General features: G+C 38.8%; 1 protein-coding gene across 7 annotated transcripts in view; it reads right to left on the reverse strand.

The window, feature by feature from the left end:
* Positions 1-22791, reverse strand: part of tp63 (tumor protein p63) — a 40013-nt gene extending 17222 nt beyond the window's left edge. Inside the window, exons 1-4 of one of the 7 annotated variants that reach the window (XM_008407657.3) lie at positions 22554-22788; positions 16851-16979; positions 16607-16736; positions 2380-2628 (exon numbers count right to left, since the gene is read on the reverse strand). In XM_008407657.3, coding sequence (XP_008405879.1) covers positions 2380-2628; positions 16607-16736; positions 16851-16979; positions 22554-22606 — 561 coding nt within the window. In that variant the 5' untranslated portion in view covers positions 22607-22788. Of the gene's footprint in view, positions 1-2379; positions 2629-7607; positions 7878-16606; positions 16737-16850; positions 16980-19575; positions 19694-22553 lie in introns of those variants that run through there. The other 6 variants (XM_008407658.3, XM_008407659.3, XM_008407662.3 and 3 more) reach the window with 6 other exon arrangements.
* Positions 22792-23556: the final 765 nt, after the last annotated feature.

Here is a 23556-nt window from a genome sequence, read left to right on the forward strand (position 1 = left end):
TACATCAGTATAAACTAGTCTAACGGTCCAACAAGGAAGGAACGAAGATGAACCAACTTGGAGCTTTCTGGACAGATCTGATATTAATATCTGTATTGGTCTAGACTCTAGACATAGAAAATAACATCCTAGATTGTGTATAAGTGATAATACACCCAGTCCAAGGACAGATCTATTCAGTCTAATTCTATGATTTGTGCTCTGAGCGACATCATTCTACATTATTTATTTTACAATACATTTAGGATTCTTAATTGCACTTTCTGAACCATTTGAAGGAAGGTTTGTTGCCATTTATTTTTACATGTTTGATCAAGTTAGTCAACATATTCAGTTTCAGTTTCCTTATTATTATTTTGGCTGATATGCTCTGAACTACACCCACTGAACAAATTAAAGATGTGTTGTTTCTGTTTGACCAAGCTTGTGAAGCTGTTGGTTTATTTAAAAGTGCTGTACTGGTACAGAGTTATCAAATAAATTTGTAATTCAGTACTTTTATGTCTGTTTTTTCTGTATTTACCAATACTAAACCTCAGATATCTGTATTGGTGTTGAAAAAAGTATCCTTAATATTTACTTACTTAAGATTTATATCAGCAGGTTTCACTCTTAAACAAGACGAGGAAAGTAGTGACACAACTGCAATGTGGAAAAAAAAGGGGCAAAAATGTTTGCCTGGTTCAGAAGAATGACAGAAAATAACCAGCAGTCAAGAAATATAAGTAAAGGTTTTAATGTGGACAAAATATTTAACACAGATTCTTTAAATAAGAGTTTGAATCTGTGATTCAATTCTAAGATGGTTTAGAAGCCAAAACACCAGCGAGTCTCATTGATGACTCAGAAGCCACAACAATAGAAAAGGTAGACGCTGAACGGTGAAGCAGATCAAAGACAAAGGACAACATCTAGAAACAAACTGGTGCAGAAAAGAACTTAATGTTTCAGAAATTCTGATTTTTTAAAAATGTTTGATACAAGAATAAGGAACAAAAAGTGGAAACTTCTCAAGAACACCATAGTCACCGACCTGAGACTCATTCAAGCATAAAAGATCCCCCCAAACCCACCAGAGGAGTGTCAACACATGAGAGCAAACTGCAATTTAAACTGTATCTTTAGGGCTTTTTGTTCAGAGTTTGACACAAAACACATTTTCTCTCCTTTCTCTGTTTGTAGAGAGAAGTAGTTTAGGACACATTAATTTTCTGAAATCAGTTTTTAGCTGAAAATCTACAAAAAGACGCTTTGGCTCTCAGGTCCTAAATCTTATACAACCACGACTATCATTCAGGTCATTTCAAAAGGCTCCTGCTAACGAAACATCTTACTTAAAATATCTTGTAGACACAACAATGATTCATTCCTTGAGTTAGGTCCCACTGTTCTGTTTGAGTGATAAAGTGAGAATTTCTGGAAGAGCTCCAAGACTTAAAAAAAGTCAAGTCTGCCAACTTGAACTAAAACTAAATAGCATACAAAATTGGAGAAAAGCTAATTTTCTTTTGAAGTGAATTGATTTTAACCTGAAAGTTTTACTTTTGAGGACAGGGTTGTAAATGTCTTGGGTGGTGACGCTGTCTGTGGTGAGTGATGCTTCCCCCCTCCCTTCCTGTCAGCGAGTTAACTAGAAGTGCCTGAGGTTCAGACGTGATTTGAAGCCATACATCTAAAGTGACATTCCTTCCTTGCCAAGTGTAATTGTGCAATTCAGGACTTTTAACGTACACCTGAATCTGCCTAGAGCATCGGGAGTCAGATAAGGAGTTCAAACGTAAAAGGAGAGTTCCTTTAACCTCTAACCTGAAAAACTGCTTCATACAATGACAGCTAAAACATTTAAGCTTTGGTTCCCTTTAGCATCTGATACTGAAAGCTTACAAAACTGAAGGATGTGTCAAGAAATACAGTTGTTAAAGAAGATTTTAAGAAAGGAAAAGGGTGAAAAAAGCTCAAATGTTAGGAGTTTGGCTACCGCAGTTATCAGTAACTTACCTGGATTTGCCTCAAACTGAACTGATTTTATTTATGGTTTCGGTTGTGTGTGAGCTTTATTACCGCTTTTTTGAAATCGTTTTTGCTTATTGCGTTTGATTTTGGATTTTTAAAATGTCTTCCAGTTCCAGTGTAAAGCATTTTGTACAAAATTAAAAGTTAGTCATTGAGAAGATGAACTTGCGTCATATTCACCTTCCTAAAAGTCCAGCAGAATATGTTATTGATATAGGCCTACTGATGATCATGATGGAAAATTTGTGCCATTTTCAAACTGTTGCTTTATCAAACCTTGGTGATGAAGGCAGAAACCTTCAGAAGAATAGAGCCAGGTCTCCACAGTGAAAACAAAAACAAGAGATGGATGGGTGGGACTCTTACTGTCCAGGTGGCAGACTTGGCTGTGCTGGACTGCTGGAAGGACACGTCGAAGGTGTGCGGCCCGGCGTAGTCTGTGTTGGAGGGGATGGCCGGTGATGGGGACAGGGCGTCGAAGGTGGAGCTGGGCTGGGCGTAGGGCGACGGGGCGGTCACGCTGTTCTGAGCGTGTTCGTTGTTGTAGGGGCTGGTGGAGGTCGAACCGTTGTTCTGCTCCATGCTGTTCAGGAGCCCCAGGTTCGTGTACTGCGACTAGAGAGGAAATGAGCAGAATGATGAGGAGGGAGAACAAAACAAAGGAATGTGGTCAGAAACTACAGTGGATTTTTTTTTTTGTCTTGTTCATTTCACGACTAAAAAGAGAAGAACTGATGACTCAGGGTTTTCCCGGGGTGTATTATCAAAGCTTGGTGGGCCACCAGGCCAAGTGTCGTTCATCTGAAATTGTTTTTTCCACGGCAGTAACAGTGATAGGTTTATAGTTGACTCAGTGAATTGGGGGTCCGCACCAATTGGGCCGTCCCTGCTCCTGCCCGCTGGCCTCACATGGCATTATTTCCTGCTCATGGTGCCTGCTCCTGTACCTTTGAATTTTTGTAACCTGTTAAATATTTTTGTCACAAAAACACAGTGGACCGACTTAGTGCCCCTACCACCAGGTAGCAGGTTTTAATGGGGAAACCCTGTTATTCCTGAAACAGATCTGACACTGAAGTTTAGTGAATTAGGATAAAAGGAAAATTAGGGAGAAAAACATTACAAATATGGACTTCATTAAAACCCTACAAAAATCAACAGAATATGGTTAGCCTCATTAATCAGAAATTTGTTTAAAATAAAAAAATAAATAAAATCTAAATAATCTATTAAATTATCTCCTCTCCATCGGTCGAACTCTCCCGACAGGAGGAATTCAAATGTCAGCCTTCGGACAGGATGGAGAGTAAGCCTGGGTCAGAGCCAGGCCATTCACCCCATTCCTTTCCGTTTATAAATGGCACATTCCTGGACGAGGTGCCGTGTCTCGCTCGTCGGAGGGCCATTAATCTCTCGGGGGGGGGGGTGGGGGGGTGACTCTCGTTTATTTCAAGCTGACCACAGCTGTCCGCCTCACACCCACCACGTTGCCAGGTGTTAGTGTTGTGCCAGGTGACGAGCAAAACACAGAGAGCCAGAAAGAGAGAGAGAGAGAGAGAGAGAACGTGGTTTATACAACAGATAGCCAAGGAGAGGATTTAGAAATCGATGAGCCATGTTTATTACTCATGGATCCATGTGCTGTGACTCAGGCAGAGACGAAGGAAAGAGTCAGACTGACACACCTGAAAGAGGTCATCTGAGTAAACCTGGATGTGTTTGAGCAACAGAGGTTCACTGTTTGGATGAGGGTCACTTAGCCTCCACCTCACCCCCTCCGGAAACTATGACAACAGAGCTCACGGGAAGCTTTTCTGCAGGACAATTATGGCGGTCATGCAGGTGTTAGGAGACGGGTGTTTAGTGAATGGAGGACAAAAACTCGGACTGAAAGAAAATCTTCTTCTGTTGGAGATTCTCCAGTTTTTTTAAAACACACACACACCGTCTCTCACAAAGGACTAAACACACATAAGCATTAGGAGGGCTTCAACTCAATAGGCTGCAGAGTCCATGTGATCCGAAAGCAGCAAAAAAAGATACGATCGAACGGTTTCGTTTCAAAGCTAGATACGTTATTAGTGAACCGACCTTTTCTGCATAAAAAAAGGGCGGTCCCTGATTGGCTGAGTTTCCTGTTTGGGCGGCGTTTTCCCGTATGTGAGAATGACTGACGATGATATCAGAGCGATCCCTTTGAACTGTGGTGCAACTCCCACTGAGGCGATCAGGCAGTGAGATGACACAGCCACCCATAGCACCTGATGCAGGAGAGCCGGCCATGGGGGATGTGACAGGCACCAATTATCAATCCTGAATTATTCTAAAGAAAGATAAGAAGAGGGGGGAATAAAGCTGATGCTGGCCTGAGACCAAACAGATTAAAGCTAAAAAACAGAAAGCAGAGCGTCTGGCACGCTCCCAAACAATCCTCGTCATGGCTCAACTGAATATTAGGATCAAAGATGAGAATCGGCAGACAAACCCATAATTGGGTAGTTAGCAGTCTCACCTGAGCTCATCGGGTTTTCATGTTTAACTGGCTGGAAGTGAGAGATTCAAAAGAAAAAGGGCTTGTGCAAGGCACTTTTTGCCTCTCTTTGCTTCCTTTAATGAGATCTCATTCCACTATAATACAGTAACTGGTTAATAACCACTTTAGCAGGTCTTAAAAATTCCTCCCGTTTATGGCCGTCAGTGTGCTTGGGCCGCTGGGATGTTGGGAGTAAATCAGCAGTCCTGACATCCTCACAGGCCTTTAATAAAGCTGCTGAAGGGTTTGGCTGACTGTTTCAGGTCTGTTTCTGTGTCTGTGATGAACGCTGACTGAGGGGAACCGCTTCAGGATGGCAGGAGGGGAAAAAAGAAAGAGCGCTGACCTTTACAGCGATTGCCTGTTCGCTGCAATGTTGGAATCCGAATTATGCACAACACATATCAGGAATACCTGGAATACACTTGGCAGCACTAAATTAGGCGGTACTGATAGGGCCAACACATTCCCATTTGGTATGGCATACTAACACATTAAATTACCCTCTGCTCCATTCTGCTGTGTATTTATTGATAAGCCAATGACAGATGCTATTAAAGTATCCATGGCTTTTTTGGAAAACCAAGAGATGCACTGACCAGTTTTCCAATGCAACACTTTGACACATATAAGCTGACTAATGTAAACTTTGTTTTACTTCAATGCGTACATGTAAAGCAGAAAACATGTTGACAATAAAGATGTCCTTTGACAGAAATAAATTTTGAACCAAGCAAAAAAACAAAAACAAAAAAAAAACAATCAAAGGCTTAAACTTTATCCTGCTCTGATGGTTTTTTCATCAAAGCTTTTACCTTTTACCTTTTTTTGTGTGTGCAAAATTCAAAGCTGAATCAAAGTTGTTTTTAATGTGCTTAAGTTGAAAGCAGTTAGTTTTGATGAGTTTAATGAAGACAAAAATCAAATCAGATTTAAATAGACAAGAAAATTTAACGTTACCAAACTAAAATCAGATCTGTTGGCTGTGGCTCGTACTGAGCCAGGTTCTGCTGGAGGTTTCTTCCTGTTAAAGGGGAGTTTTTCCTCTCCACTGTGATCGCTACACACTCTGTATGAGTGGTTGCTCTAACAACTCAAGCATTGTGCTAGTCCAGGAGGAGTGAATGCTGCAAGTCGTTGACTGGATGCAACCTGCTGGGTTTCCTTATTCCAAGTGGTTTAAAAAAGTTTCTAACTCAGAATGATGTACTGTTTGATAACTAGAATCAGATGGAATGGGTTGAAATGCTGTGAATTGTCATGCATGTTCAGTATGAGCTATATAAATAAACTAAACTGCACTTTAACTGGCCAGAGCTAAATAGGGATTGTTGGTCCATTACATGTCAAAACTCTAATATTTCTTACCAAACTTCAACAAGCGATCCTCTTGCTGCATTTATTGGTCCAGCAGTGATTTTACAACAGACTGGTGGCCTGAGAGACAACAGGAGCCAGAGTAGACCTGGCCTGAGGGGGGAATAACTCCCATTCCAGCCTCTCTGGTGACCCTCCACGCTCCCTGGGCCGGAGTCTAAGAGCATCTGGGGGACTGTGATGAGTGACCACAGGGGTAGGAGGCATTAAAGGCTCAACAGGGGGTGAGTGGGGGCAGGGGGCGTTGAGGTGGGGGCCTGGGTGCGGGTCTATCTGCACCTCATACCTGCTGGGGTGGGCAGAGCAGGTGATTGTATCTACATCAACATACCATTAAAGCAATTAGGAGCCTGGACCAAACAGCAACGCCTGGCCAGCCCTATTCTAATGACCGCAGCGGCTCCCTGGAGACTGGAGACGGGGGCAACCCGATACCCCGTGTGCTGCAGGTATTGAGCTGGACACCACTTAAAGAAGCCCCTCTCCCAGCCCCCTTCACCACCCACCACCACTCTACAACTTAAAAGACACGGACATGACACACCTGCTATCTGCAACCTGCAATCTGAGAATCAATCAACCAGTCAACCTCTGCTCTGGACAGAGGATTGGTGACAGAAAATCGACAGTTTTAGACTAAAGCGGTGATGATGGGAGTCTGAACCCGTTTTTTCTGGTTTTATCTTGTTTGGTTAGCGAACATAATGATTAAACTTGAGTGATTTTAAACAACACCTTATAATGTCTATCTTACAGAAAAAGAGCTACATTTATTTTCGCCCCAGATATTTTGGTCTTCTAAAATGTTTTTTGAACTAACAATTTGCATGTCCTATGTTTATTCTATCAGAGGAATAAAAAAGGAAGAGTTTTATTTTCAAACTGCTCCATAAATGTCCATCGTTACACATCGTCACCTTCCTTAAATGGTCCAAAGCATTTTTTGCCATAATTATTTTAATTTAAAAAAATGATTTGAGCCATTATTTTTAGGAATGTGACAATATTATACCCATTTAAATTAAATGCTTTTTTAAAGTTCTAACAGAACTAAATAGTGTAGGAATGCTGACATTTTGTAAAATGTACAAAATGTCAGTGCCAATAAATAAAACCTCACGATCTTCATGATTGCTCTCATCTACTTCTGCCATGTTTCCATTTCGGTAACCACTGTCTGCAGACAAATGTCTGCCCATAAAAGCATCCAACGGTACGACAAACAGCTTTTTGCACCGTGTAAAATGCCCGCCTAACAACAACCCGACACAAAGCAAATCACGTCCCCTGACTGAGGCCGTGCCCAGCCAGACAGCAGCCATTTCACAAGAGCGAAGGATTCAAACAGGTTTTCAGGTGTTTACATTCCTCTGCTCTGTCTCTTTGCAAAAAGATCCACACAAACATTCACTGGTATATAAAAATAAAACCTCTGAGGGGGAATAAAAAACAAAAATAAACTTAATGGCAAATAATATTGTTGGCACTGTTTCCAGATTTTAAGTCATTAGTTCATTTGTCATGTTTTGGTTCAGCCACCAAGAACCAAGAAAGATTTTTAAGGATTTAATAAGTCAAACTAAAATAAATAAAAAAGGAGAAGGCCTACACTCTTAACGTGTTTTCAACGATGCTGGGGTCCAACATCTGGAGCTGGACCCACGGGCCGACTGGCTGGCCTTACCTCGTTGTAGGAGTTGGTGGTCGCTGTCTCCAGGTACAACATGTTGGCGCTGAGGTTGAGCAGAGCTGCTGCTGTTTGCTCCACTGGCTCCAGGGTTTCACAAATCTCTCCTTCTCTCTCTGAAAGGAGTGGATGTGCACTACGGATGCAAAGTAGACGAGCGGGAGCTTCTTCAGGGATCTATGGGTAGTTGGTTTATAAGTTCTGGAGGAGAGGGGAGGGGTTTGCAGCTACCTGTCCAATACCTGACTCCACACTCCACACCCATCCCCAGAAGAAGAGCCTTCTGAGTCTACCTCGGTGGAGCTGCTCCGAGGTAAATGTTGGAAGGGGAGGGAGGGAATTATTTCGATTTTGTAACTTCAGATCCAGCAGAAACAATGTCAGCTGCTGCAAATTTACTTCATTTCGGGATTTTTCTTAATGCTTACGCAGATTAAATATGTTTAACTTAAAATATATGTATAAAAAATTCCATTAAAGTTATTTATTCCTGTGGATGTTAGACATCTATTGTTTAATTTCCCTCTGGGAATTAAATATTGAATTGCATTAAAGCATAGCAACAAAATACGTTTGAATAAGGGGGATAATGATGAACATGTAAACATGAGAGTGAAACACAGCAGGCTGCAGACTGGAAGAGAGTAAAGTTTGCATATGAATTGATCTCCTCTCCATCCTTTAATCAGTCGAGGGGTTGGGGGGCTCTTTGGGAAACAATGTGGCTCCTGCAGATTGTTTGTATCTACCAGAGATGACTGCAGCAGATCTGTTTAGGAAACATGCATTGTTTCTCAGGTGAAGTACTGGTGATGACAGCAGGATTGCAGCTCTCCAGAATCTCTGGCAATCAAACGCTCGTCATTGGGAGGAATTGACTTCTTTCATTTTCATTTTTGTGAGCTTTACAAGAAAAGAAAACATTTGCAGGAATTATTTTATGCGTTGCCTTGCAAAGGAATTCACGCTCCTTCAACGTTTCTACTTTTGTATCACTACACAAATGTCAGTGACAGATTAACAAAGATTAGTGCATAACCGAGAAGTGGAAGGAAGAGAATAAATGCGCTTAGACTCGCTGTCACAACAAATTTTGTTGAATGACAAATTGTGCCAGTAAACAATAATAACGTTGTTCTGAGTCCATTTTTAAGTGATATATTAATAATGGCATAATAATGCAACCATGCCCTCTCAGACCAATAAATATTCACTTTATAAAGAATACAACACTGAATCTGGAAGATATTTTAAATATGCAATAAAAAATGAAACCTTAACTACAATGGATTATGAACTCTTTCTAAATAAAATTTCTAAAATATTAATCAGAATCGAAATGAACAATCTCATTTCAACTTATTGTGCAATTCATTGATTATTGCAACAGGTTTACATTGCTTTACAAATTTTTAGCGAGTAAAAATCTCAAAATTGTGACAAGCATTTATGTTTAGACCCTTACAGAGCAACTGTCTTCAGACGGCAGCAAATTAGTGAATGAAGTCAATCTAAGTACAAATAATAGAGAAATATACATGAATAAAGGTTTGTTAGAGAACATTAGTGAGCAAACAGCATCTTGAAGACCGAGGAACTCAGCAGAGAGTGAAGTTGTGGGGAAGATTAAATTAGTGAAGTTATAAAACAATATTCCGTCTCATTCGGCATTGTTCAATCAACCGTATGAAAACAGAAAGAGTGCGGCACAACTACAAACCTAACTCTGGAGGAGCGACAGACTGCGCAAGCTCAGGTGGGGCAATCTGCTGACTGGACTACAATGTTAGTTGCACTTTATCAAAGAGCAACTAACATTGTTGTCTTTCTTTTTTGAAAGAAAGATATAGGTATTTCTTTTTGAAGTTTTCCACACACCATGTGATGAGCCATTTGAACTTTCCATACAAATACAATGCAAATAAAAGTTCCTGATAAAAACGTGAACAGAAGCTTTTACTGTTTTTCAGGATTTAAATGCGACAAATATTTTTGTTCAGTTTAACTCTAAAGCCTTAAAAAAAAAAGTTTAAAAAAATATTTTATGCTAAAAATGAGATTACATAAAAGAAACAATAAAAATCTGCAGACTGGTATATTCAACATTAAAAGTTTAAGATGCAAATTGAGCATTGGAGTCACACAGCGCCTAGACAGCAGAGCGGTCAGTGGGACACAAATCACACGCATTGCTGCAGCCAGCGGGGCAGACGCTCTGGTCATGTGGGCTGAGTGATTTGAAGCTATCTGAAAACCTAAGCAGACCTATGATGTGAATTTAGCGTCTCCTATTAATCAACCACACCCTGTTCAGAGCCAGAGGCTACAGGCCTGCAGGTCAGTCTGACACAAAAGGGAAAAATCAACACTTGAAAGAGCTCAATCCAGAGGGCCGAGCCGACGCTTTGGAGGGAGACAACTTGCTTAGCTAAACAAACTTCTAATTAAGCTGAAACAACACAGACTTGTAAAATGCAGTTAGAGTACCTGGTGTTTGTTGTAGAAAACAGTGGCTTCATTCATGCTGCCGGACCTTTAGCTGTCGGATTTAATCTGAGGTGCTTTGTTCTGCATAATGTACCACAAGACAAGTCATCATTCAACCTTACCTTAAGCTTTGAATTAGATCACATTTATATATATTTATACATGTAACAAACAGCAAGATATTAAAGGTCAGCGTAAACGGTGCAAAATGAAATGCAACAGTGTGAAAGGATGTATGGCTATATAGGATCTGCAGCGGGATCAGCAAATCCAGGGGCTCAGACAAAAGAGGCTTTTCTAAAGTTTTTTTCCTCTTTAAGAGCCTGTTCCTAAAGTCGGCCAGATTAGTTTAGTATCAGGTGTCAAACTGCAGTGTCTGGGTAGGCACAGACACCTGACCTAAACACACAGCAAGCTCTCATCCCGACTGACAGATGCAAGCGCTCAATGGAGCATCACCTGGGTGGCGATCCTTCAAATCAGCTCTTCTATTTAAATCTACTTTAGAGCAGCAGTTTCCCGATAATCTGTTGACTAAAAATAAAACAGTTTGGTTTATCAGAGAGCAAAATCTGCATTTGTTTGACCTCTGTGACAAAGAGGACTGTTACTGTAAATCCCTTAAAAACTGGACAAATTGTCCATAAACCTCACAAATTAGTGCTTGCTGTCTAAAGACTCTACAAAACAAAAAGAAAAAAATAAACAGAAGAGAGAAGAGTGGAGTCAAACCAGAGACGCTATGCAACTTCCTCTGATGATTGGCAAGTCAAATCCTGATAGAAAATGAAGACTTGTCGTTGGTCTGTGACGAGATAATGGCTGAACCGATTAATCCAATTAATCGGGATGAATCGACGACTGAAATAATTGTCAACTAATTTAATAAACGATAAATCATTAACTGGAATATAAAGACTCAAAAAAGATTAATAAAGCCTTCTTTGTCTGAAAATATATTCTACCCAAAACTTCAAGTGGTAATTTTAGCTTCACTTGGTTCAAATTCTGTAAAAAAAAAAAAAATCTCTTTATCCAATTATTAACTGGTTAATCCAAAAAATAGACCAGCCCCACACGTGTTGATGTTAGGATTGGTTAGGATGCATTCTTGATCATTTTCTACAGATGATCAAGCTTTCACTAAAGGAACAGTTTCTGCATTAATATTTGTCTTACACTGTTCAAAATTTTTTTTAAACTTTTTTATTTGCACCTACTGATGTATTTCTAATGTGTAAAAAAAGGCTCAAGTGGAGAAATGAAATATCTGCAGAAAGTGTTTTTATACGATTAATCATCAGAATAATCAATTAACAAAATAACTGTTAATTGCAGCCCTAAAAGAGATCAACCAAAAGTATGAACTTTGCTATATTTGTAGTAAATGTTAGGAAAATTGCCTTTGAATCATAAATGTTTTGAATTTAGTAATATACTAAATCTGAACAGATGCAGAAGGAACACTTGCTGAATACAGATTTATAAAACAATAGCCTTTAAATACCCTCCGGTTCCTTTCTTCACATTTTAAAAAAAGTACATTTTAGAAAATAAGAGACAGGACTGTTCTATTGGACCATGAGGAGCTCTTATGACAAACAGCTGCGCCTTAAAAGCACCTCTTCACACGCCGGAGGCAAACTGGCGGAGCATTAAAACTCTCCATCATGTTCTGTTTCTAATCCAGGTTAAACGTCAAGCTGTGCTCCACGATGCTTTCATAATATCAAAATTAAGGTGGTCCATTTCTGTTTTCCCAGGTAAATTGTAGGAAAAAAACTCAAACAGCTAAGGAAGAGTGAATAGAAACATATCAATAGCTTTCACTGTTAGTTTATACTGCGAGGATAAGAGCTGCGGTTTGTTCAGTTTTATAAAAGGCGTAGAAAACGTTCCTGCGCTCCGGCTCAGAGCAAGGGGGGAGGCGGCGCAGCAGAGGTGTGGCCAAACAGCACAAACCCCAACACAAACATGTAATTAGATCTCTGGGACGCCGTGTGTCGATTGAGCTACTCCGCGGTGAAGCCGTTTAAACTCTGACCTGTGACAGAAGAGGACCTCATTCTGTCAGCTTAGCTGCTGCATCTTCCACGCACAGCTGATCAGAGCTTTATCTCCCGGTTAAATCAGCTGTTTGGGCCGGGACAGAGCCTCTCTCCAGCCGCTATTCCTGCTACATTCCTCATGTTATTCAATCTTCTGGTCCACCCCCCACCACCACCTTCTCTGTTCCGACCCCCACCTCTACCTGGAAAAGCACTGATAGATGGGAGCGGAGACCTCTGCAGGAGAGGCAGGTGCTGTGGTAAATTCTTGCCCTGAAGCTATAGAAAAGAAAATTCAGAATAAAAAGAATTTCAGATTAAACACAAACCCTACAACACAAATAGTTTCCCCCCCGGGGTGTTTGAGCGACATAAGAGTGTAGAGAGAGAGATTTAAAAAACGGGGCACACCTTTTCATGAGTGGAAGACGAAGGGGGATAAGGTGAGGTCGGGTTTGCCCACCGCAGCTTTTAATCACAGCAGACTTGATAATAACAGTCGTGGCTTGGTGACTGGCAGGATGCCACGGATGCTCCCTAAGTTGCTGGCGTGCCAATCATTGAGCCACACCCCTCTTTTGGAGTGGAGGAAAGTGGGTGGTGGGGCCATTAATCACCGGTTCAAGAGAGCACACGCCCCCTTGGGGGATGCACAGGGGTAACATCACTCAGCTCCTTAAACAGAAATTTTATTTGCTGTGTTTTTTTTTCTTCTCCCTCTCTGGCTGGACAACGACATTCCAACACAGGGAGGGGAAAACACACACCATCTCTAAGCAGCAAAACCGACAAGTAAATATCCCTCATTAAAGGTCAACCGCAGGCGAGATCATGTAGCGCATGCTTTATTAAATAATTATAGGACATCTAAATATGCACTTATGTTTTCATCGATTTAGTTGAAACTAAACCTGTAAGAATAGCAATATTTCTCTGTAAGTGGAAGTGTCTCTATTCGTATGGGATTTATTTTTTCAAAGGATGCACCAATCCACTTCCAATACCAATAAAGATATCTTTGGTTTAGTATCGGCCAATACCGATCCAATACAGAAAAACAGTGTTGAATTGAATTAAAAAGTTTCTCTCTTTTTTTTTTTTTAAACAGAGACATAAATGTAGTGAATTACAAATTTATTTGATAACTCCGCACCAGTACAGCACATTTAAATACATCAACAACTTCACAAGCTTGTAAAAACAACTTTAATTTGTTCAGTCGGTGCAATTAGGAGTAAAACAGCCAATGGAAAATAAATAATAAAGAAACTGATAAAAAAAACAATAGGGTGGCTACTTTGGTCAAACGTGCAAAAAAATAAAATAAAAAACTGCAACAAACCGTCTTTCAAAGAAAGGGTAAATATGAATTCTAGATGTAATTTAAAATAAGTTAATAATCACTAACGTCGCTGAGAGCACAAAGCATAGAGCTAGGCTAAATAGATCAGCCCTTATGGATCGGACATATTGTCAAGATACCTGATCAAGAATTTGCTTCAATGTTGAGACCAATACAGATATAAATATTGGATCGGTGTATCTCTAGTTTTACCTAGCAACCACATACTACTTATAATAATTCAATAGTAATGTAATGTTGTTGACTGTGTGTTCTAATATACTTTGCATTTTTGGGTTTTTATGATGTAAAGCACTTTGAAAGGCCTTGCTGCTGAAAGGTGCTACACGAATAAAATTTGGCTAGTGATTGAGTGAATGATTGTCTGTGTTGTTAATCCCGTGCGAATGCACCACGTAAAAAGCAGACATTGGGGAGTCATTTATTTATTACATGCTTATTCTGTGCAAATAGGGACAAAGCCTACTAACTTACTGTGATTTGAAAAAACATTGATGCTCAAACCTTTTCACATTTTGTCATATTTTTGGTTGTATAACCAAAAATATCAATGTACTTAGTTGGAATTTGAGCTCAAACTAGCACAAAGCTGTGCAAAGTGAATAGTGTAAACCAGAAGAAAAATTATAGTTTTCAAAATTCTTTCAAAGTAAGATCTGGAAAAACGTCCTGGCTGCAAATCAAGGATTGTTGTTCTGATGAATCCCAGTCCCAAGGGTTTTTTTCTGACAGGTTTTCTTCCAGCATCACTGAATTATCGTCACATCAAGTCTGACCAGCTTCAATGCTCTTGTGGAAGCATCTCTACAGCATGATGCAGCCACCACCATGTTTCACTGTGGAGTCTTTGACAACTAAAATGAGATCGAATGGATTTCATCCTTCAACAACACTATCGGGGTTTCTCTAGGTTTCACCATCTCAAATTTAAGATATTTTAAGACCATTATGATGTAAATTTAAAACCTGCATCTTCATAGAAATGTAGAACGTTGTCCCGCCAACTGGTGATAAATGTCCATTTAACCATGATGGAAGCAAACAAAAAACTAGCTAGCTAGAAAGGGTAAGTTTGTGTTTGGTAGTGTCAGTTTGCTAGTGTATAATATTGTTGCTTGAAACAATCTAAATTACATAATGGTAATGGCATAATAATACAAGAACATATTCTCAAAGATCAATATACTTTAAATTCTAATGAATGTTTCGTCAAGTCACTGGAAGACTTTTAAATGTCCAAAATAAACAATTAAACTACTTTTGATAGAAAGAGAGAAACGATAGAAAAAGAGAGAAAAAGAAAGAGAAAAATTATAAATCATGTAAATGGAAATTGAATTTATTTTAATTTATCATGCGATTCATTGATTTATTGCTTATTGTGACAGACCTAGTCATACCATGCTCTTAAATACTTAGTAACTTTTGTTCAAAGCTTGCGATGTTGTTTAATAATCTACCCAGCTTTAAACTTCTCCACAGCGTTATCCCTGACCTGTCTGCTGCTCTTCATGAGGCTTTTTGTTCACTTATGCTCTCTAACAAATCTCTGAGGACTTCACAGAGCAGCTGCATTTATACTGAGATTAAATCACACACAACTAATCATGTGACTTCTAAGGGAAATGTGTTGCACTTGTTTATTTTTAGATTATCATAGGCATATCATATAGACCCCTTACTACACAAACACTTGTTAGATTTTTATTTGTTAAAATCTTTGAAATTCACTTTCCTTTTGGTTCTCCTTCACAGTTATCCAGTACATTATGTAGGGTGATAAACTGCAATTTGTGTTTGTAACTTACCAAAATGTGAGAAGATTAAGAGTATTAATACTTTTGCAAGGCACTGTATATATTAAAGATTCATGTGTGACAAGGACAGACAAAGAAAGAAACAATGAAAATGTAAAATTTAAACAGTTTTTAAATGTTTTTTTTTTTAATGAAAACATATTATGCTTAAAGTGACAAGCGCTAATAAAGATTAGTTTGATTTTCAGACTGGAGGGGATCATGTGACAATCTAAGTGCCCATCCAACCATGAACGCGGTTTGTGATCTACTGTTCTCAGGAGCCGGGGGGCCACCCAGGTTAAACGCAGCTCAGTCTAGATGAGATAAAATCCTTCCTGACAACATCTCAGACGGTCACAGATAAACCGGCTTTCTCACAGCTCAGCTCAGATCCTCATTTACACAACTGGGCCCAAAGAAATTCCACTGCTAACATGAACATTGAAAGCAGAAAGAGCTTTAGCATTGAAAGTCCTATTGAGGCATACTGAAAGTGATTTCTGATGGTGGGTAAAGAGACAGACGTTACACTGTTCATGTGGCTGATGGCGTCACAGCTTGAAAGCTACAGAATGTTACTTTTACGAATATATATATATATATATATATATATATATATATATATATATATATATATATATATATATATATATATATATATATATATATATATATATGTGTGTGTGTGTTTTACATACTTGTTACAGTCATTAAGTTGTGACAGTATAATTTAAGACAGATAACTTATGATCAAATACACAGCTGCATCAGAAACAACCAATTAGAACCAGGAGGAGTGTGCTGCGCTGTCACACTCCTCCTGTACACCCTCGTGTACACCCTCCAACTTGCTCTCTGCTAGGCTACAGCTGGTTTACCTCAGCGTAGCCTACTACAAATGCTAAAGCTAGTTAGCACAGCCACAAATGACAGTGGATATAGAGTTTTCCTGGAACAGTAAGTTGTTTCTCCACCATTAGCACATTGAGCAGCACATGCATGAGCTTGATTGGACCAAACTGTCACAACATGGTGACAGTTTGAAGATGTAAAAAATATTTTATAAAAGTTCATACTGCAGTTTTAAGAGATCCAAAAATAGATTTGAACATTGCTGCCATTTTTGTATCCTATTGGAAAAAATCAGCTGACTTGCTGCAGTGCATATTTAAAATTGTAGTAAGAGTTTTTTTTGTGGTTTTTTTCATTATTGTCGCTTCTCTACATCCTTCAGTCAAATCATCTCAGACAGAGAGTCAAAAACAGCTAAACTAATTTCTGTGAAATCGACATACTCACAGAAACCATGTCGTCTGGCTCATGCATCGTTATGCAGTCCATACTGATCTGAATGGTGTTCCCCGCTGAGCCATCAGTCGGACTCTCGGTGAAGTTGAGCTCAATGGGCTGGACTGAATGGATGGTAGACCTAAGCAAGACAAAAACAAGAACATTGTTCATGGGCATTTTTTTTTAAAGTTACTTACAGTCACCAATTTCCACGAATAATTCAGATGTTTGTTTTTTCATAATATTCACTCACTGGTCCAGCATATCAAACAACTGGTTAAACACATCCTGACTGAAGAAGTCAGCCGTCTGTCCCGGCTGGCTCATTGTAGTAAATAATGAGCCTTCTCTCCAGGACAGCAGAGATGACGGGTCCCTGAGTCTGCAAAGAGAGACATCTTTGTCAGTCAGTTATCTTACAACAATCAATTCTGTAAAAAGGTTTTGTAGAGCGTTTTAATTTGTAGTTTTTATTTATTTTTTAAAAAAAGGTGTGCAGTCAGCAAACAGAGTCAGAGTTGATGTGCAGGGCTGAGATGTGGCCACCCAGTCAGGGGGAAGAAAGGAAGGAGGAGTCCTGCAGGCAGCCATTCTTGAAGTCACATCCATTGTGAAGAAGTCAGCCTGCATAATACTGAATATTTGTACTACACATAATGGTGATTATGCACCATTCAGACAGAGGCACTTTGACCTGCTCCCCTGAAACATTACACCTGCCGCAGAGCCCGGCCCCGCCATTGTTCCTGCTGGAAGCGACGCGCGTGCTGCAGTCTGAGGCGAGTGGAATTCCCCCCGTGGTCTATGCGATAGCGCTGCCACCACTTCTGGTATGCGTGTGCAGCCGGACGAGCCCGAGAGGTGGGCTGACGGGGCAGCCGTGATCCGAAGCTGGCACTATTTTAGGTTTTGGAATTCCCCAACGCTGTGTGATGAAGGATATTAATACCTGACTTAAAAAACACAGGCATATCTAATGAAGCAAAAAATTCTAATTATCCGCCAGACACCCACGGGGGACTGCAGAGTTTCAGATGAGGGATTACGTTTCAGCTTGCAATGTCAAAAAAAAGAATAATAAGGGTGGGATGTTTTTGTCTTTGTCCTGCTGATGAGTAAGCCCTTCACTGTCACACTTTTGTAGTTGGAGAACAAGTTTGAAGCTTGAGTTTATTAAGTGCACTTACAATTAGAAGCTACACACTGCTTTGGGTTTAACCCTGAAAGGACTTCAAATTGGATTCAGCAGTTCGGTAAACGTCTCCTCAGCTGGTTTTATTTAGCAACCTGAATCACTGCCCATGAGTTCTGTCAATAAATACACATATTATTATTGAAAGCTGAATAACAACATCTCACCACACTACTCTGTGGTATCTTTCTTCTGTTCATAAAAATATAAAAGAAAGCAAATGTTGTGTTCTCACAAATCATGTTCATAATAAAAACTTACAGCAGTAAAGGCTAGTGAGAATGGGATAGCGCTACACTGTGTAAAGATTCACTAAAACAGGGATTTTAATGAGAAAAGTTTTAAATCCACTTGTAAAAGTTCAAAACTGAGAAATTTTAAACAGTATTTTGTCACCTGTTAACTAAAATCAAGCTCAGCTCTGAAAACTACGCTTCCACACAAGATGAAATTGTTGTGTCATTTTCATGTTTAAATCGTCTACTTATCTTTTTGGACTCACTCTAGTTAGTTTTTTTCCAATTCAGTTAGTTTTATTCAGTTCTGATACCCATTTATTGATTAACTGGGCTTGTAACGGGACCAGAGTAACTAATTTAGTTCCATCTGGTGTTTTTAACACGTTTGAAATAAACATGTTGACTAATAGATTATTAGAACCTTGCTAAATTGTGAAAAATTGCTTCTAGTTTTGGGTATAGATTTTTACTTTTTTCAATGCCCATGAGTTTTATTAATAAGATTTTGTTTTTTGTGAACACTGTTTAACTTACAACTATCAGCTTTCCAGTAATTTTGACTTAAATAGTCACAATTCTGACTGTAGGAGAGATTCTTATTATGTATTGGAACATGGGAAATGTTTGTGTATTTAAAAGGAAACTAGTTAAGACTTTGGCGTTTTTCAACAAGTCTTTTATCCCCTTCCACCCATGTTCTTTTTGATACTTTCCACCACATTTGACACCTGGTGTAAAGTGGTCTGGATTAAAACAAACAAACAAAAATTACATATTTTTGACTGAGCTTTAATTAATACAATAAGGGTTTCTCAATAATACACTGTGCGCTAAATAATTTGGATTTATTCTATCTGTGGTTTTTAAAAAGCAGAAGTTTTATAGAAAGTATTATCAAGAAAATATCGCCTAACACGTGCCTCTTACTGATAAACTACTACTTTTTATTACATTTTGTAAAATTGTGGAGCCATTCAGCTTAAATTATAACTTAAGCTGAAATAGGTTGTATTTTTAAAGACAAAATAAGTCTTCCTTTTAAAAAAGGGTGACATAGTTTGTGAATTAGTCAATGAATGTGCTTAACCCTTGTATGTCGAAATGGTGTCCAACCGACCCCCCACACACGTAAAACCTGTATCATTTTCAATAGACCTCTACGTTTGCCTCAGTCCTCGCACGCACAAGGGTTAAAACAACTTTTCTTTGACGTGCCAGGTAGCACAACTAATTTTAAACTAGTTTATTTTATTCCACTGGGTGTATTAGCATATGTTTTTAAAATGACGAAAAGCTACATTTACCTTTAGCAAGTGCTTTATCCGCCAGAATACCATAAATATTACAAAAAGCCGCTCGGGTTTTCTCACTAATAAGCCAATTGCGCATGACAAGACTAGCATATTCGGCTATCTCAGAAACTCTTTAAGCTAACCGCGCTAATATTAAAACACACATAAATATCCTACATTTTTCCCCTTAACTGCACAAAATGAAGAGTTTGTGTAACTTTGACGTATTTCTTCAGACTACGGTTATGAAATTACCTGTAATGAAATATGCAATGCAACGAAGAGCCAGTGTTTTCGTAGACGTCCTTGAGGCCTCACTGATTAGCGTGCTAATATTAAAATATCGCGAGATGATATCTGTCTCGATATGTACCAGTTAACAGCTTAGCTGAACAGCATATAGAGAACCTGTGACATGCCTTTAAATAGAGCAGATAAAGGTGTGTTTTTACCAGGGCTTAAATCGTGTTAAGCTCTTTTTAAGAGCAGCTTTAATCCTCGGTCTTTTATGTCAAACTAGTTTAACAGTCATCTCATTATTCTGTATAAAACTCTAATCTTTCTCCTTCAGCATTTTATTTTGACCAGTGACAGTCCAGACCTCATGAGTTAAAGTAGAGCATCAGGTTTATAGTGAGAAAAACAACCTTGAATACATTTTTTAATTATTCGCATCATACATCAACAGCTCAAGCTTACTCACGTGTGGCTTGCTCACTTTTTGTAATCTAGTTTCTGATTTATCATAACAATACCTATAATACTACTGCCACAATGTCAGTCTTGAGACTAGGATGTACAAAGTTTCTGTTCACACTTCAATATTTAAATCAACAAGTTTTAAAAATCCACCCTTTTAAAAAAGAGGAAAAAAGTAATAACTGAACTTGGAAAAATTACGTTTTACAAAGAACAATGTTCTTTTATGCAGATAAACATGGCATAAAGTAATTCCATCTCTTTCTTTTAGGGTTTATTACAATATTTTTTTCTTTTGCTTCTCTTTATTTCATGTAACAATTTATTTTTGCTTCACTGGTTTAGAGGGTGTTATCCCTTTTTCTCGCAGTTGGTTTCTCTGCGTTTGTGGTGTCGGGTTACTCAGAGAGTTTTTCAGGTAGCCAGAGGCAAAGGCTGTTCAGCATCCACTTAAACACAGCGCAGCGCCTCCAGACGAGACAGGGCCAGAGGTCACCGCTAAACAGGGACGGCCATTGTCTCTTGGCAGGTTGGGCACAGCAGCCGATGAAAATGCAATCAAAACAAACAGCCTGGGCTATCGGGGGCCCTTCTCCAGTGTCGTTATTAATCACTTTTCAAAGGCTTTAAGAACCGTCTCCCCCCCCTCATCCATCAGACCCGACTGGAAGAGGGACATGACTGCAAAACAATAGAAAGCCCCAGTGTCCCTTCCCTTATCCCCTTACTTTTAGGGAGGCGAAACAGTTAAATGGTAGTGAAAACATGGTGGTTTGTTCATTAGGGGGAGAGAATAGACACTTGTGGAGAAAAATGAAATCACAAAAAAATGAAGGCTACCAAGCTTTTCATTCACAAAGACAGTTTGAAGAGCCACTGATCACAGCTTTACTAAGAAAAAACTTGAGAAAATTTTCTCTGGTCTTTTTTTTTTTTTTTTACAGGAAATTTTAAAGGCTGTATTTTTTAACTTAATGTGCAAAAAGACTGTGAGGACATTCTCTATGTCCATAAAAACAAGAAACAAACTCTGCTGGAATAAGCCTTCTGGTGTAGATTCGGTAAGAAAGGATGAACAGATCGACAAGGACGTAGATCTGGAAATAAACTGAAAAAGATGAAGGGATTTAAACTCTTGAGATGTTGATGAATTTGTAATGATTCACTGCACTTCTAATCACTAGACTTAGATCTTTGTGCTAATGTATTCCAGCATATGTTCAATTTCCACCTTTATATTGGAATATTTATATTCTTTAACTTTGTTTTCTATATAGATTTATACTGTTTGATTTTGTTTTATATGTTTTCCCTTTGTGTTCTCAGTGTTTTTATTCTTTTCTAATCTATGTTCTACCTAGATATTTATTATTTATTTATTTTGCCTTTTATTAAAAGTAAAATAAATAAATACATACATTTTTCAGTAATTGATTTTATATCAATATAAAATTACTGATATAAAGTCAGTAATTGTTATAAATTACTGTTCTTTATGTGTGTTTTTTTACCAGTGTTCTTTAATGTTTTTCTTTATTATTATTATTATTATTATTATTATTATTATTAGTTTATTTATTTTTACTTTTACCTATTTTCTTCATTTTCCTATCAAAGTTATTTAATTCTTTTGCATTATTTTTTGTTGGGATTTTTTTCTGGAAATGTATAATTTTTTTTATTTAATCTTTTTCCGTAAGTATGTGGCTACTTCCAGATTTTCAGAATAATACAATTTGAGCAGTTTAATTTACTTATGTAGCACTCATAATTGCTCATAATTTACTTATGAGCAAATGTCAAGGTAAAGAGGTCCAACTCATAACCAACCCAGTTCATATAAGCACAATCCAATCATATAGGCAGATTTAAATTCAAATGCATATCAATTAAATTAGGACAGCCAAATTCAGGTGATAAAATAATACCAGTTTAATGCCAAAAATGCACTTAATTTCTCATCACACAACTGTAAAGTTACCGTAATATGACATGTCATCATAATCATCACCTTGGTAAATAAAGCTGTCAAAGGCTTTCATGGACTGAGAAAAACTGGGATCAGTCTGGGTCACCCACTGAACCAGAAGCCCCCTTATTAAATACTTTTTTTTCTTTTTTTTTTACATGAACTTCATGGTTTAATCCTCTTTAAATAATTAATCAGATGAAGATCCGTGGGTAAGGTTTTGTGTCTGCTATCAGCCCTAAATACCCCTCCACACTACCACTGTTGCCATAGGTGAGCCACACATAAAAATATATCAGGACCAAGCAGCAGCTGAGGATCCGGGCAGACGCCACTGTCGTCAGGGCGCTTTGGACCTCCACACACACTTGGCATCAAACAAAGGACAGGATGTTCCCATTATTGGCAATTAACAGTCTTTTTTTTTACCCCCAAAAGCAAATCTATTAAGATAATAGCAATAAGAAGCACCAATTTTCAGTGCATCTGTCATTGTTAATGAGAGCCTTTTAAGTATCCGGCTGAACAATCTCATGATATCAAAACTGTTTATGCGAGTACTTACCGACGAAATGGAAACTCTGGGTAATACTGCAAAGCTGCGTAAGGTGAGTTCATGTTGTCATGCCAAACTTCACTTTGAACCAGCTTGTCGTGAGCGCTACGTGAAGAAACACCGGTGCTTGAGCTACAAAACCAAACTCAGCTTACAGCAAAAGCAAATGACCTCCACAGACATTAATAGATTACAACTAAAGAGACCTCGGTTAAAGTGCCGGGGGGTACAGTGCAGAGTGGGGAAAGTTTCAGAGATGTTTTGAATTTAGGTATTTTTTTTCTTAGGCTGCTGCGCTGATAGGAGGGGCCTTGGCTGACCCGCTGACCAATCCCCTGCTACAGTTGTACAAGATATCACTCACTCTCTGTTGCCAGGATATAGATATCAAGCAACTACATTTGACCCCTGTACACCCCTCTCCAGCCCAACACACACACACACGCACGCACGCACGCACACACACACACACACGCGCGCACACACACACACACACACACACACACACACACACACACACACACACACACACACACACACAGACGACTACAGCCCCTACATCCTGAAAAGCTCCTTCTCGTCCTCTTCTTTTCCATGTGCTGCTCTGGCCTTGTTCTGACATTTCCACCCAGATTCCAAAGCGGTTTCGGACAGCTGAGAGCAAGTCTGTTGCGTCACGCTTTATTTAAAGATCCGCCAGCGCTGGAGAGAAAATGAAATATTCTCTCAACTCCATTATTTGGGGATTTTTAAAGTGAGATTCTGTGAAAAAAAGGTTATATCTTAGCTATGGTAAATAACTCTTTTGGTGTCTTCATTTAGTATGAATGCAAATTAGTTTATTCTGGAGGCTTATGGTAAAGGCTAGTCAGAGATTGGCAGAGGTCAAAGTGGACCTCTCTCCGATTTCATAAAATAGTTTATTCTGATGCTATTTTATAAATCCTTAACTGGTTCTCGCATTTGCATTGAGCGTTTATTTACAAGGAAACAGGTAAGTACATGCGCAGGA

This window comes from Poecilia reticulata, chromosome 4, assembly GCF_904066995.2.
Source record: "Poecilia reticulata chromosome 4, P_reticulata-male-v2, whole genome shotgun sequence".
Lineage (NCBI taxonomy): Eukaryota > Metazoa > Chordata > Actinopteri > Cyprinodontiformes > Poeciliidae > Poecilia > Poecilia reticulata.